We start from the raw sequence: 14,802 nt of genomic DNA on the forward strand, positions 1-14,802 counted from the left end.
CACACACATACATATACCGTATACACATGTATATGTATATATATTAAAACATACATCAGCCTAACAACATGAAATAGGATTTCATAATCTCAGCAGCATTTTATTCTAACACCCTATCTCATCACATTTGAAATAATGTTGGAGATACAGTCCTGCCCTGCTTGTATGGTGCATTTTCGTCTTTTTTTTTACTATAGTGTTTGCACTTTATGTTCCACCATTTAGCAACTGGGGTGCTTTTTTTCACAAGAATATTATATTTATGTTTGTTTTTTAACAGCCAGAAGAGGATTGTGTGTGTGTGTGTGTAGAGGTTAGGATTAATGAATGGATTGAAAGCTGAGGAGACGGCGCTGATAGCAATAATCTCATTGATTGAGATAAATCAGTTTTCACAAATTACAATTACTAAATTCAAACAACCAAAGAGTCACTTCGGTGAAAATTGGCCAGTACGCTAGCTTCCAATCTGAGCCTCCATCCTTGTAATTGTTCCATGAAACCAATCCTGTGAGTGCGTAGGCCCGCGTAGAAGTCAATATGTTTGTCTTCTGATTCATGGTTAACTTTGAGAAAGGAAGAATTTTGAGTATTTATCATTTTGGCAGCATATTTTGTGAAACATAATGTGAATATTAAACAGAACATTAAGCTATGTCTGATCTATGTATTATTTAACTCCTGTTGTCACGGTTTTGGGTTTTCTTTAGTTGTTTCTAATGTTATATTTTGACTTTCTCTGCCTCTTGTGTCCTGTGTTCATTTCACTTCCTGTCCTTGTCTACCCCGCCCTTAATATAACCCTGCTGTGTCTCATCACCTGCACCTTCCCAGTGTATTTGAACCCTCTGTGTCCCCTGTCTCACTGTCGGTTCGTCTGTGGTGTGTCCTGGTCCGTGTTGTTACTTGTACCTGTGTCCCCATGTCTCCCTGCATTTGGGTCCGTCCTTTATTACGCCATTAATAAACGTGTCACCTGTGGTATTTTTGCAATGTATGCGTTTTGTCAAAATGTGAAGAAATGTAACCTTACTAACAGTTATTTGATTTTAAAATTGTTAAGTGATTAAAGCTTCTTTCAGACTGTTCCAATAGCATTCACTTTGGTTTGTAGAAAAATGAGACACTCCAGATAAACGCCTGAGTAGCTTCCAGTGATTCGGGCCCATTCAGTGAACCAGGGTCACTGCCATTGTTCTCTGATGGAGTGTCTTGTGTGATGCTACCACTGTGGAGCACCAAAGTCAGAAATGTTGAAATTATACACAGAGCAGCTTTAAAATATGCATAAAGCATGACATTGCTTAAATAAAGTCATTCCAAATTGACATTGCTTGTTTGGTGGTCATGCATTTTGCCCAAAATAAAAAAGTGTACTTCATAACTTTTTATATTTTTATAAAAATGTTTTAAGCTCAGGCATTGCAGATCCAACAGATACCTATATTGGATAGATTGTGACAATATAGTGTGCTGATTACGTACATCTATATTTCACGAACTGTTTGTCCAGTCAAATATTACAAAACATTACGAAACTCATGTTGGATTTTCCAGCGGTGAAAACCTGGCATACCCGCAAAGTCCTTAAAAACCAAACAATAAAAAAAAGATCAGACGCATATCCGATATAAAGAGCTTACAACAGAGCTTCAACAAACGAGAAAAGAAGGCCCAATAGTCCCCAAACAAGTCTCACTGATGAATTAAATATCATCACAGTGACACTGTCCGTTTAAAGAACACTACTTTGACATTAAGGTGTACTTATATTTAAATTACACAGATGCAGTTTGATATAAGTCTCATTTGTTTGAGAATGCTTGCTAAGAGACTTTTAATACATAATGAATATCTAATTGGAAAAAAAACAAATCAATAATAGCACATTCTCCTTCCTCGGTTCATAACCTCGACATGAATGCACATCAATAAATGAGCGGCTCATGGCCTTTTTCCAAGTGAACGGGTGAGTGTCTGCAGGTACTTGCTTGAAAGATAACTGTGTTTTTGCGAATTGTCATCTTATTTTTGTAGCTTGGGCCATAATTTGAAGTTACGATAACATTGAACTCCCCAAAGCAAATGCTGCAAAGTAGAAACAGTGCAACATGCTAGCAAAAATAAGGATGGGGCCCGAAACACGAGAGGTCAGACAGCTTGTCGTAAACATGCTAACAGTTGTAAACATGCTAACAGTTGTAAACATGCTAGCATTGTTTGGAATTACTGTAGCTAAATCAATTTAAATGTGCTATCTGCGCAGCTAAACAGTGTATACTCAACTCTGTTTACGTTTGGTCGGTCAAACCAGGTCAGTCTGTAAACTCTGATTGGACGATGACGTCATGTTTGGGTGCTATACTTTTACAGTTCTTCAATAACACGACTTTCTCTACTTTGCCAGAACTGCTCGGAACTGGTAGGAGACCGCTCTTGTTCAAAGTTAATCTAGCCCGGCTCAGTCACGTAGCTTTTATGGACGCACTCTGTGGACAATATTAAGAGAAAGGTCCAGATTTTCCCGTGCGAGTGGTTCTTGCACAAGTCCCAAAGTTGCGTTATGATCGGGGAAAGTGCAAGTCTAAACAAAGGACGTCTGTTTCATTCAGTTCGCTCACTGACGATTATGATGACGAGGCTGACAAAGAGTTTAAACAGTTATAATGGCGATGGTTGTCAAGACTGCATTCTATGCACATGCAGCTGAATTTGCAGTCAGATTGATAGCAAGCCCAGGGGTATTCAGCAGGCCCACAGAGAAGCCTCATTACTGAGGGATGAATTGTTCTAGAAACGAAAAAGACAGAAACAGAGACAAAAGCCGTGTTTTGTCACATATTGCATTTCAATGAAGCTGCTCCAGGCTGAAGACATGGTGGCTATTTCCTCATTCACTCTTTCACAGTTATAGTTATTGATGTCCAAAACTCAGCGAGCACCAACCGGGATATAAACGCTGACTCCGGTGATATTGTTCTGAACGCCAAGACTTATTGTCGCAGTCTTGGCTGAAATGCGGTTACAACATTGTCACAAAACACCAATTTGTTTGAAAATGTTGATGACTTGTTCAGTTGTACGTTAATAGATAGATGATATTCGCAGACAGCTCTCACTTTGGTCATACAAAGACCGGATGGCTCGTAGCATCGATCCAGGCACCTCGTCTTCCCGCAGTATCCCCCGACAGGACTTCCCGAGGGGCACGTCGTAGGCCTTCTCCAAGCCCACAAAACACATGCAAAAATGGGAACCACGCGACAATAAAGAGACGTGTCAGCCAAGACAGCCCAACAATGTCCAGAGCCTTCAGCATCTTATTAATGCGAATCTCATCCATAGGTGTTTAGTAAAAGAATAAATGTTTGTCTGCTGATTCATGGTTAATCTTAAGAAAGGAAGATTTTTGAGTATTTCTCATTTTGGCAGTACATTTTGTGAAACATGTGGTGAATTTATGCACATAGCAGCTTTAAAATATGCATAAAGCATGACATTGCTTAACAAATAAAGTAATTTCCAATTGATGTTGCTTGTTTGGTGGTCATGCATTTTGCAAAAAAATTTTAAAAAGCGTACTTCGTAACTTTTTCATCATTTGGATAACTACAGGGATCGTGGCCACAAATACTGAAGCATTTTATTTGGTTTGTCCTGCAGTCAAACATTACAAAACAAACATAACCTCACCTTTAGTTTACTAAGCTTTGGAATGTTTTTGGAACGGTTTTATGTTTGTGCACTTTTTGTTTTAAATCAAAAAGAGTTCGATGGTGGGGACTCCATGTGAATAAACGTACTGCATCTGTAGAGACATGCACAGGCAGTAAAATCCATTTCTGCAAAGTCCGTCAAAGCCACATTACATTTATTTTTTTATAAATCAGACACATATCAGACACAAACAACATGCAACAGAGCTCCAACAAAAGAGCAAAGAAGGCTGGGAGTCAGGTCCAGCCCTCAAGATGTTTTCTGCCCAACACAAGTTATTTCCTGAAAGTTTCCAACTGCGTGGGCCATCGGAAGCTGACAGTGACCATCTCCTCCTCAGGGCGCTCAGTGTCAGCCAATGGACGTCAGATCAGAATACTGACTTGGATTCATGGCCAGTTCTGCAGTGATAGTCACATTGTTAGACCACAACATACTGTAACTAATTTGGATGCCTAAACATCTATTGCACAGTGGTTCTCACATAAGCCCTCATAATACGGAGTGTTTGCAGAAAGAAAAGCTTTCCTCCCCCAGAGCTTCTCCTCGCCACTCATCCGGTCGGTTATTTGGAGACTCTAAAAGGCCCGTAGGTGTGAATGTGAGCGTGAATGTTTGTCTGTCTCTACTGTATATGTGCCCTGCGATAAACTGGCAACCTGTCCACCTGCCTTCGCAACCTGGCAACCTGCCTTTGCCCAATGTCAGCTGGGATCTGCTCAAGCTCCCCTGAATAGGATAAGTGGTTTGGATAATGGAATGGAATAGTAGTTAAATGTTTAAGCTTAGCTCTGTTATTTTGCTGCTCTACTGGTCTTACTGGTGGACTAGTTTAGGCCTACTGGTGGTGGAACTGAAGGAGACGCACTGGATTACTTGGTTAAGGCGAGCAATCCCTGGACCTGGGAGAAAGCTTCGAAGTATAGTTTTAAGTGTCGTTTTCCATTCGTTTTCCGTCTGTACTAAGTGCCTTTCCATTGATTCTTTGCTCGTAACTCTCTTGTTCTGAGCTAATCTAGCCTGGCTCAGTCATGTCGCTTTTATAGACAAATTACGAGTAAAGATAAGAGACATTTGAGGTTGCTGCATGCAGGGCCATGGTTGCACAAGAGCAGTTGGAATCTGTCGGGAGGAATTATGAATGTGTCGGCTTCTTTTAAAATGTCACAATTTTCCAGGATAAGTGGTTCTTGCATAAATCCCAAAGTTACATTATGATCGGGGAGCGTGCAAGTCCAAACAAAGGACGTCTGTCTCATTCTGTTCGCTCACCAACTGTTATGACGACGAGGCTGACAAAGAGTTTTAACAGTACTCCCATGGTTGCTCAACTGCATTACATGCACATGATTGTATCAAAGCTCTGTAGAGCACCTCGGGCGAAAAACAAAAAGTGGGAAACATGGACTGTCAGTGCCTGATAAATGACATCGCCTCCAGTCAAATAAAATGACATATTTAACTCTTGTCAAGAAATTGACTTCAAATGAACCCACATACAAGATTCAGCTCACACTTCGAACTCACAAGATAAACGGGGTGTTGAGTTTCTCCGGACCCTGAAATCCCGCCACGCATGTAGGGCTTCTCTGGCACAGCAGCAGCTACCTGCAAATATAAGCCAGCTGACGTCCCTCTGATTTCACAATGTTACCACATCGCAATGTGTTCTGTATGTAAGCCCATTTCCTCCACTGTGAGGAAGAAATAAAGATCCTGCAAGTCATAATTATGAGATACTATCTCATAATTATGACTTAGCATCTCATTATAATGACTTACATATCTTCCCTTTTTCCTCACAGTGGTGGAAATGGGCTTCCATAGTTGTGCTATGAACAGAAGATGAGGTTTTAATTCTCCTCAGTGCTCCAGTCCACCATTAAATCATCACAAATCTCTTCTGCTCTTGTGTTCTGTGCGTAAAGACATGAACAGCAAACTGTCAAGTACATTATATTAGGCTACCTTACTAATTATGGCTAAAAAATAGGTACACATTTTCAGCATTTAGTGGCATTTTCAATATACAGTATATATTTCTGGTGGGAGTGGTATTCATGTGTTGTCTCTTGAGCCCAACCACCCACCAACTGAGATGCATTGCCTAGACCTGCACTGACAGCACCACCTAAAGCACATTGTTTTCATTATTATAGCACCATTGTGTAATCTGAAATTCCATCCTCCCTCTTTCAAATACAGAGGCTTCACATAATAACCATCAATCGAGTGTTGGAATACAGAATTCGAACATTACGGAAATCCAGTCATGTGTTGGTACTCTCAAGTAAAGGATCGGAGTAATTATTCCACCACTGTCCCGGCTCCCAGACTCTTATCACCAGTTGATTTTATTTTGAAGGTTCCGTACCGGAAGCGTTGTTTCTGCGTTGAACACCAGCGGCGCGACCACTTCTCCCAGCAGTAACAGCAGCATGGAGGAGAAGGGTAAACACATTTTGATTTACTCGTGGAGAGACGAGGGACACGATAAACACACGGGACACAGCAAAGAGTCAAACTATATAATAAAGTAAACAAATAGTGAAGTCACTCGGCTAGTATGCACTGCTAGTAAGCTAAGAGTGACCGTGTAGGGTTATTAACGTTATATCTTTTATGACTTTTACCCCAGAGACCATCCTTACTTTAGGAGCAACTACTTTAAGACGGCGGTTACAACGAATTTTGCATCGGTGGCTATTAATGACCAGCCAAGCAATTAGCTTCTCCAGTGAGTTGCTAGCCTCAGCGTGCTAGTTGCTAGCCTCGGAAGCTAATAACGACTTTCCCTAACGTAAACAAACCGGCTAACAGTTAGCTAACGTTAGTTCTCTCCAGTATCAATGACCAGTGCATTCAGCCCAGTGAGGGTTAATACCTCATTTGGTTTCTCTGAGAGAAGTAGAACAACAGCTCCTGTTGATGCTGTACGATATGTCACTTTATGAAGTTCTGTGAGTATTTTCGCACATGCGTGTTGAAGAGAAATCACAAAAAAATGAAAAACGAACTTATCCTCTTTTTGATAATAGTTTGTTAGTTATCAGTTAATATCACGTTTACTGTCAGTCCAACCGATCATACACAGAGAGCAGAGTACACTGGAAAAAAAGTAAATATTACAAATTATAATGTGTCTGAACGTTATTCCTTACAGAATATTTCACATTTGCGAGTAAAATCAAATCAAGAGAAACGGTAGCCATTGATTGTTACATTTCGACTGTTGTTTGCTCGTAGCCATGACGACGGACTCCTCCCTCCTCGGCTCTGAGCTGGAGTTACAGCAGCAGGAGGAGCTCTACCAACAGCTGCTGCTACAGGTAATGATGCTCTACAGGTAATGCTGCTGTTTGAGGGAACTGGATTCAAGTGAGACCGTGCGACTTTTGCCTGGAGGATAGTCATAAGTTACTGGCTCAGTAAATGAGTTACACTTTACCTCAGAGGTTTATTAATGACCAGCTGGTCATACCAGACCAAGTAAGGCATGTAGCAGCAAAACCCCTGAGTGTGTGAGCTAGGGCTCATTTTTTCTTCTTATGAATTCAACTTTTAATTTTAAGTGGAGCAATGTGTCATTTCTTCACTAAAAAAGGGTGACATAGTCTCGCTTTAAAGGAAGCGTTCATCGTGTTTGGAAATATGTTTACTTGCTTTACTGCAGAGAGTTAGATGCGAAGATGGAGACCACCCATGTCTGACTTTGGATCCTTCCATTTAACTCATTCCTGTAACGATAGCTTTTATTTTCATGTTGTTCAATATGTAAAAAAAAAAAAGGTGTTTGCAAACCATCCGTGAACCTAAAAAGACTGCTGGTTGTCTATTTAGACCATGGGAAAGATGCAGACTGAAAATCCAGACTCCAAAGTAATCCGACCTCAACCTGGTGAGTAGCTCCACAATACGAGTTATATCAAAGTCCTCAACTTTGGCAGACGGTGCCACAGTTTCTTCATGGACATGATTCATTGTGCATGTCTCTGTGTTTGTTTATCTCTCTCTCTCTCTCTCTCTCAGGCATGTGTGTGAAGACTCTCTCAGGGCCAGGCCAGCAGAAGGTCTTCGTCAACATCTGTCAGTCGAACTCGGTTCCGCTGCCACCGGAAATCTCCAGAGATGAGCTCGTGGAGCTGCTCCAATCAGAGGATCCCAGCGGCTACAGAGTTCCCATGAGCCTCGGCGAGCCACACACAGAAGTGGACAACCGTACGTGAACAAAGCCAAAGACGCTATTTTGCTCTTCATTTTGTGTGGACTTCATTTGGAGTTTGACTATCGCTCCTGTCCACAATTTAAAATAGTTAAAGGTGATGCATTTTTTATTCTGAACTTATCTGTGATCGTCTCTTAACATGGAGGCGGTGGCTAGAAGCTAACAGTGCTAATGGTGCTAACAGTGCAAACAACGGCCACCGTCCTGACGGAGCTAACGGTGTTGACTTGATGGAGAACCGGAGGCTGGGGCGCTACGCCTTCCGTGAAGATGCAGTGGGTTGGGACGGCGTTATCGGCTGTAACCAGTGTGCAGAGCAGCACGACACTTTAGACCCCCTGAAAGCCTCAATTGCAAAATGTTGAGGTGGAGGTGGAGGGGGGGGCGGGGAACCCGGGCACCCGATAGCCAAAGGTTATTTCACATACTGGCTGTATCTGCCACATTAGCACAGTGTAGAGTGGCGGCGATTAGCTAGCCAGTACTCCACTAAATCTCTCCAAAGCAAATAAATGCTTGCAGGCCCGGCTCCAGGGGCCCTATAGGCAACACTTTCTTTTGGGGCCCTCCTCACTTTGTGTATGTGTGAGTTTGTGTGTGAGAGAGAAAGAAAACAGAAGAAAAGTTTAAAAATACATCACAGTTCACTCCAGACAACATGTGTTTATCGTTGTTGTTTCCTACTTGTTGTGCTCTAACCGACAGTTGATGCCTTTTTAAAGTCCAGTTATGAACGACATGGATGAAAGGTCTACGGCTGTGGTTTAGTTGTGAGGAATACATTCATCCTCACTATTATTTCAGAGGCCTTTCTATATTTCACATTCAGGCCGGCACTTTTTGTTTATTGCCACACTAATGCTCTGAGTCTTGCACGTAGAAGCGTAACAGCTCTAAGCTGAAGTGCAAAATTCCTTCATAGTCCATGAAGTTCTTACAAGAACCGGCATGCAGGCAGCGTTTCAAACCGAGGAACCTTTCACTGTAGTTCTAAACGGAAAAGTGCCCCACTAGTGCCAACATGTTTCCACAAAGTCACTGTCGCAGCAAAACTGTTTTAAGTGCAATCATGTGATCACTGATGAAAAAAAACCCAAATAAATGACAGAGGGAGTTTTGCATTTGCATGTCGTTGAACTCCAGGCACGGGAGGTTCTGGAGTCGTGTCTCCACATATTTCGTGGTAGCAGCAGCGATCTTTGGCATCAGCGCTTCCGGAGGAGCTACAAGGCGAGAAGAGCAAACTTCCTGTGACAGATGTCAGAGATGATGTAGCCGGCAAGTTCAGGGCCAACTCGTTTGTGCGAACTAAATGTTTTCTTCTAAGTGTTACATCGACCCGAGAGGTTACTCCATTAAACTGAAAGCTGGTGCTCATCAAATCGCGGCTGGATCCAATCGAGTCGTCCCCAATAACTAACACACACACACACACACACACACACACAATACTGGGGCCCGCTGTGGGAAGTATGACCTCGTTGGGGCCATTGACTAGCAAAGGTCCACGATCTGACCCTGCATCAAATCCATCACTCTCTTTCTCATAATGGAGAAATGATGCTTCCTCAACAGCTGTGCTGGATCCTTTAGTCCGGTTTGGTATTTTCCTCAGAATGTCAAATCTCCTCACACCTCGGCGAGGGATTTTTACATCCGATGTCGATTCGTCGCCTTAATTTGGTTTGTGAGACCACATGCTGTGTTTTAGACAGCTGGAGCTCCAATGTTCTTTTTTATATTTGTTGCTTCCCACATGTTTCAAAGTATGGCTCTAACAGAAGGGAAGCAATTAGCGCGACATGAGTTTGGCCTGGGTCAACATTTTCCCCACGCTTGTCCTTGACTTGAAATTCACACGTCTTTCTCCTTCCGTTTCAGACTCTCAGGGTTGCACAGCATACGATGTGGTCGTCAACCAGGAGTTCTTCCAGAAGTGCCAGGTGTGTGTGTGTGTGTGTGTGTGTGTGTGTGTGTGAGGTCTTGTTTTATCCATTCAGTACAGCTATCTAATTTGTTAATGTGAAGAGGTTTGTATTTAAGTGCACGTTTGTATCATTTTAGAGTTCATTATCTGTAGGTTATGCACACCTCAGGGCACAAACGGCTCAGATGGATGATTTCATATTTCATAGCTCTGCCAAATCTGACAGCACTATTGTTAACTCAGCAAATGTTCTTTTATTTTTTATAGTTAAGTACATACATTTTTTTTATTTCAATAAAGTTGCAGTGAGTGTGTACATGCTGCGCTTGGAAACAATTTGGCTTCGTATTATCGGATGATAAATTATCGGCTAGATATATACAGTATATGTATATGTGTGTGTGTGTGTGTATATATATATATATATATATCTTAGAGCATTTTATGTACATTTGTTTGTCCATACAGAGGAATCTTCTGATTTATGTCCTCAGCAGTAACCGTTAAAATCACGCTGAATTGAAAAATCCAAATTTTGACAAATGAAAGCAGCTGCCCGTTTTTCATATGCTGAGGGAAATGTGAAGCGTCGATCGCTGCTATATTGTGTTCCTTTTAGGTCCTCTGTAATTGTCCACACTTAACCATCAGAGGGCATCCCGATGCCGTAGTTCTACCCTGTTAACCGTCCGGTTGGCTGTGCTGTGAATGCTGAGTGAAGACCAACGAATGTCCTGTAACAATGTGAAACGTTTGTGTTTGTGTCTCTGCAGAAGGATCCCTTGTTCCAGCAGTTTGTTATTTTGGTGTCTTTAGAGGGTTTGGAGAACAAGTACAATCTGGAGCTAAGTAGAGGTCAGTGTGTGCGTTTGTGTGCGCGTTTGTGTGTGTGCGTACGTGCGTGCGTGTGTGTGTGTGGAGTGGGTGTGTGTGGGGGTGAGTATCCGTAAGAGCAGATGTTGAGATTGTTTGTTTGTGTTTCTGCAGACTGGAAGGTTTTGAAGAACCGAAAGTTCTTGGGTTCTGTCAGCGAGCAGAACATTCGTACGAAGAGCAGGCCGGTGATTGAAGAGCTGCAGCCTCAGTACGTCCCTCAGTCTCAGTCTCTGTCTCAGTCTGGACGGGCTGCTTCACAGAACACTTGACCTCTTGCAGGGTTCTGCTTTTATGCCTCTGCTGGCACATTTATTTTGCCATAACTCAAGAATTCCAACGCTGATTATGACGCTCAACTGTCTAACAGGATGAAGTGATGACGTTTTGGACGGACACGGATGTAAACACAAGGCCGCAATTCTATTTTCTATCAAGTCACCCGGACAAAAACAAACAAATATGCAGACTGATCGACATCTTTTGACACAAGGACACAGTAAACTGTCGAGCTGTTCAAATATGAAAACAACCAGAGAGTGGTGTTGGTATATCTCTCGGAGAATGTCTTTGATGAGGGTGAATCAGACGCACACATTTCTTTCATCGTGTAGTTTCTTCATAAAAGGACCTTTTTAATCAGCAACAGCTGATGAAACTGTTATTTATGACCTTTATGACCACGATGACATTCCTGTGCTCCATCAAAGATCTTTGCATTCCTGTGGTTGTAGTTTTACTTCCTGCAGGGCTCCGGTGATCTTAAAAAGTCTTCAACAATATGAAGACGATATAAATACTGTCTATAATGCTGGAATTTGAAGTCTATTCACTGAAGGGCTGAAACAGAGAGTGGATTTATGATTTGTATCAGACAGCTCACATCTCCTTCTCTCTGTTCCTTTTCCTTGCAGGGAGAATTTCTCTGCTAAGGCCAAAAGGTAAACCTCCTCTTATTTTCCTGTTACACGTTTTATGTAAAAGCAACTTACCATTTTACATCTTTTCTGTCTTGTTTTCATCTTGTCTCCAGACCAGAGTTCACGTTGATCGTGGAGCCCCCTGCTGGTGACCCTGAGTACCTCATTGCAGAAATAAAGCTACCTGGAGTGGTGAGACATACAATGCACACACACACATGTACACACTCTTCTCTCTTCCCCTGTCTTTATTTCCTTTCTGAACCATTTAAACCTCACCATGCGGAAATATGACGTGGAAGCAGGACATAAACGGAAAAGGCCTAAAAACCAATATAATATAACAGGACAAAAAGGAATGCAACCAAATTGCCACTGTGTGATTTGTGAGTGTCATAGCCCCACTATGTAGGAGATATTTTGTTATTCTTATCATTTTATTACTTACTTTTACTTAGGCGGCAACGTCCGGGTCTGAAAAGTGAAGCCAATGTTCAATTGGCTTAAACCTGCATTCTCCCTAATGTCCACCAGGGGGCGACTCCTCTGGTTGTATAGAAGTCTATGAGAAAATGACTCTACTTCTCTCTTGATTTATTCCCTCAGTAAACATTGTAAACATGAGTTCATGGTCTCAATCTCTAGTTTCAGGTCTTCTTCAATACAGCATGATGTTCATTTAGTAAATGATGGTCCATTTAGAGTCAAACAGACCATAAAGCAGAGTATGCTTTAGGGCGGGGCTACACAGTGATTGACAGGTCGCTACCAGAGCCGTATACGGCGTCTCTACCATGACGTCACTCCTTCCCAGTCTAAATTTGGTCACTTCCGTTCACTGGTTACAAAAAAGCAAGATGGCGGCGACCCGAAATGCTGAACTCGAGGTTTGAAAACCACAGTCCACAAACCAACGGGTGACGACATCCACTTCCTATCTACAGTCTGCGTGTTTAATGTAGAAATATCATCTACTGTATCAAAGAGCTGACACCTCCATCATGTTACGTTGACTGTATGATGTCTGAGGCGTGCCCAATATTAACAGGTGTTGTGTCATAAGTTAGTAAACACTGCATCAATATTAATTCTTCCGTCATGAATGTAGTTCCCCTACTAACGCTGCATTGATCCGAGTCAAAATATAGTCAGACGAGCAGCTTCATCATATGATGTCGTCACGCCCAGTTATATCTCATCACTTCCTGTAGAGTGCATCATTGCTACATGCAGAGACGGTCAGTGTGGTAGCGTCTCAGCTGGGTGAACTTGTCTCCCCTGCAGCCGTCGTCTCGCTCTCTGGTTCTGGACGTCGGAGAGGACCGGCTGGTGTTGACAGCTCGGCCCTCGCTCTTCTACCTCGACGTCTTCCACGCCTTCCTCGTGGACCAGGAGGACAGCGTGGCACAGTACAACAGCGGCACTCAGGTACACCAGTACACACTGCAGACAAACGGGCACAAACGGTGAGACAAGATTGATGGCTGTACGCTGACGCTTTGACTTGATGCTTCAGATTATGATGCTGGTAGTTATGCAACAAGCAGTTAAAAAGCACACAAAATATGATAACCGCACGCATTTTTATCAGGTGGCGGTCCGCACGCCCCCAGTTTGCGCGGAAGCTAAGCCATGTACTGCTGTGGATGAGTGCAGCTCTTTCTGACAGAGAACGTTGTGTCCATTCATGCTCTCTCGAAGGCCACCGGACTCCTTTTGTTGTTTTAAAAGGGTTAGTTAGGATTCACCAAAGTCACATAATACATAACACACGAGGCAGCAGTAGACCAGCAACTCCTGCAGTCTGTGAGGTAAAATGACTGTGTTTTTGCCGGTGGAGTCTCGTGGCTTGGAAGAGAGCATAGCTGGATAAAACGGCTTCAGTTCCCCGCCAGAAAGGGCCGTCTTACGAGGTGTAAGCGGTGTAAATATTCTAAATATAGCCTAACTGATATTGATTAACTCATCCACAGCAGCTCATTGGTTTGCTCCCGCCGTCTACTGTCGGTAATACATTGACTATGGAGAAGTACCTCACACAACCCCACTTAAAAAAATCCAAATTATCCCTTTTAACACACTAGAAAACTAAACGGGTAAGACACACAGTACACCAATCCAAAACACTGTTAAAGTCAGTCAACAAACATAATTCACACACACACACACATTATGTCTCTAACATACTGTACACTTTGTTTCTGTCGTCTCTTTCCTAGATCCTTACAGTCACGATGCCCGTGGTGTCCTCATGAAACTAAGAATGTCACGTCCTGTTATTTATTTTTTTGTGTTAAAAAAAAATGATGCTGTGATAATAAATTCTTTTTTTTTACTAAGTCACATTTCTCCGTGTTATTTTATTCACAACTTAAATCCCTCAGTCAAATCTTGCATAATCCCTCGCCAGGCTAGTTATTTTTTACAGCATACCTTACATTCCCACAGTGACAGTTGGGAGATTTCCCCTCATCTGCTGTCGGCCAGTTGGCCACTGAGCAGCTCTACTGAAGCCCTGCTGAACCTCAGCTACTGTGGCTGTTGGGGGAGGTGAGAGCGTCTCTCTTTCATGTTCCACACCCAGATTTTTCAAAAAGCCTCAGCCTTCAGCAGCCAGAATCTGCAGAGGTACAGTGACCGACAGGTTCCAGGTTTTCACCGTTCCAAATGAAACTCTCCTGGGTCACTGGAGTCTTTGTAGTTCAGTCAAATGAGCCAGTGAATGACAACACGTGATGTTTTGGTTGGAAAAAAATTGAAACTTGAGTGAGTCTTTGCTTCACAGATAGTAAAACGTCACGAAAAAAGTCACACTCGATCAAAACGTTGCCTGGTAGTGTAGTGTTCATTCTTGACTTTAGGGACGGTCGTTTCAACCACATCTGGTGGCCTTCATCGGCTTCAAGTTAATGAAGAAGGCCACGAGTTAGTAAGTGGACCTTGAGTTAAGGTTTTGCTCTATGGAGTCAATGGTAAAGACAGAAAACTCAACCTGTTGAGTCCTCCTCTTTAATATTCCATGGCTGCATTTTGGCAAAAGTCCCACCCCTCAAACGCAGACAGGCCATATATGGACTGAAAGTTAGTCATGGTTAAACGTTGTGTAACAGTTACCCGGAGAGGTTGTAACGAGATATGCA

The 14,802-nt window shown here is 42.5% G+C and overlaps 1 protein-coding gene across 1 annotated transcript; it reads left to right on the top strand.

The window, feature by feature from the left end:
• Window positions 1–6,097: 6,097 nt before the first annotated feature.
• Window positions 6,098–13,938, top strand: pih1d1 (PIH1 domain containing 1). The gene is made up of 11 exons (XM_079177041.1): window positions 6,098–6,168; window positions 6,964–7,046; window positions 7,558–7,615; window positions 7,747–7,935; window positions 9,824–9,885; window positions 10,643–10,724; window positions 10,857–10,953; window positions 11,657–11,683; window positions 11,776–11,854; window positions 12,947–13,090; window positions 13,882–13,938. Exons 1-11 carry the CDS (start codon window positions 6,156–6,158, stop codon window positions 13,915–13,917), a joined length of 870 nt encoding a protein of 289 aa, XP_079033167.1. The 5' UTR covers window positions 6,098–6,155; the 3' UTR covers window positions 13,918–13,938.
• Window positions 13,939–14,802: the final 864 nt, after the last annotated feature.

This window comes from Pholis gunnellus (genome assembly GCF_910591455.1).
Source record: "Pholis gunnellus genome assembly, chromosome: 17".
NCBI classification, from domain to species: domain Eukaryota; kingdom Metazoa; phylum Chordata; class Actinopteri; order Perciformes; family Pholidae; genus Pholis; species Pholis gunnellus.

Bases quoted from the DNA above. Each gene is read 5' to 3' on its own strand.
- pih1d1 (XM_079177041.1), top strand. The intron at 7,047-7,557 runs GTAATGATGCTC...TTGTCTATTTAG, and splicing joins ACCAACAGCTGCTGCTACAG to ACCATGGGAAAGATGCAGAC. The intron at 10,954-11,656 runs GTACGTCCCTCA...TTTTCCTTGCAG, and splicing joins ATTGAAGAGCTGCAGCCTCA to GGAGAATTTCTCTGCTAAGG.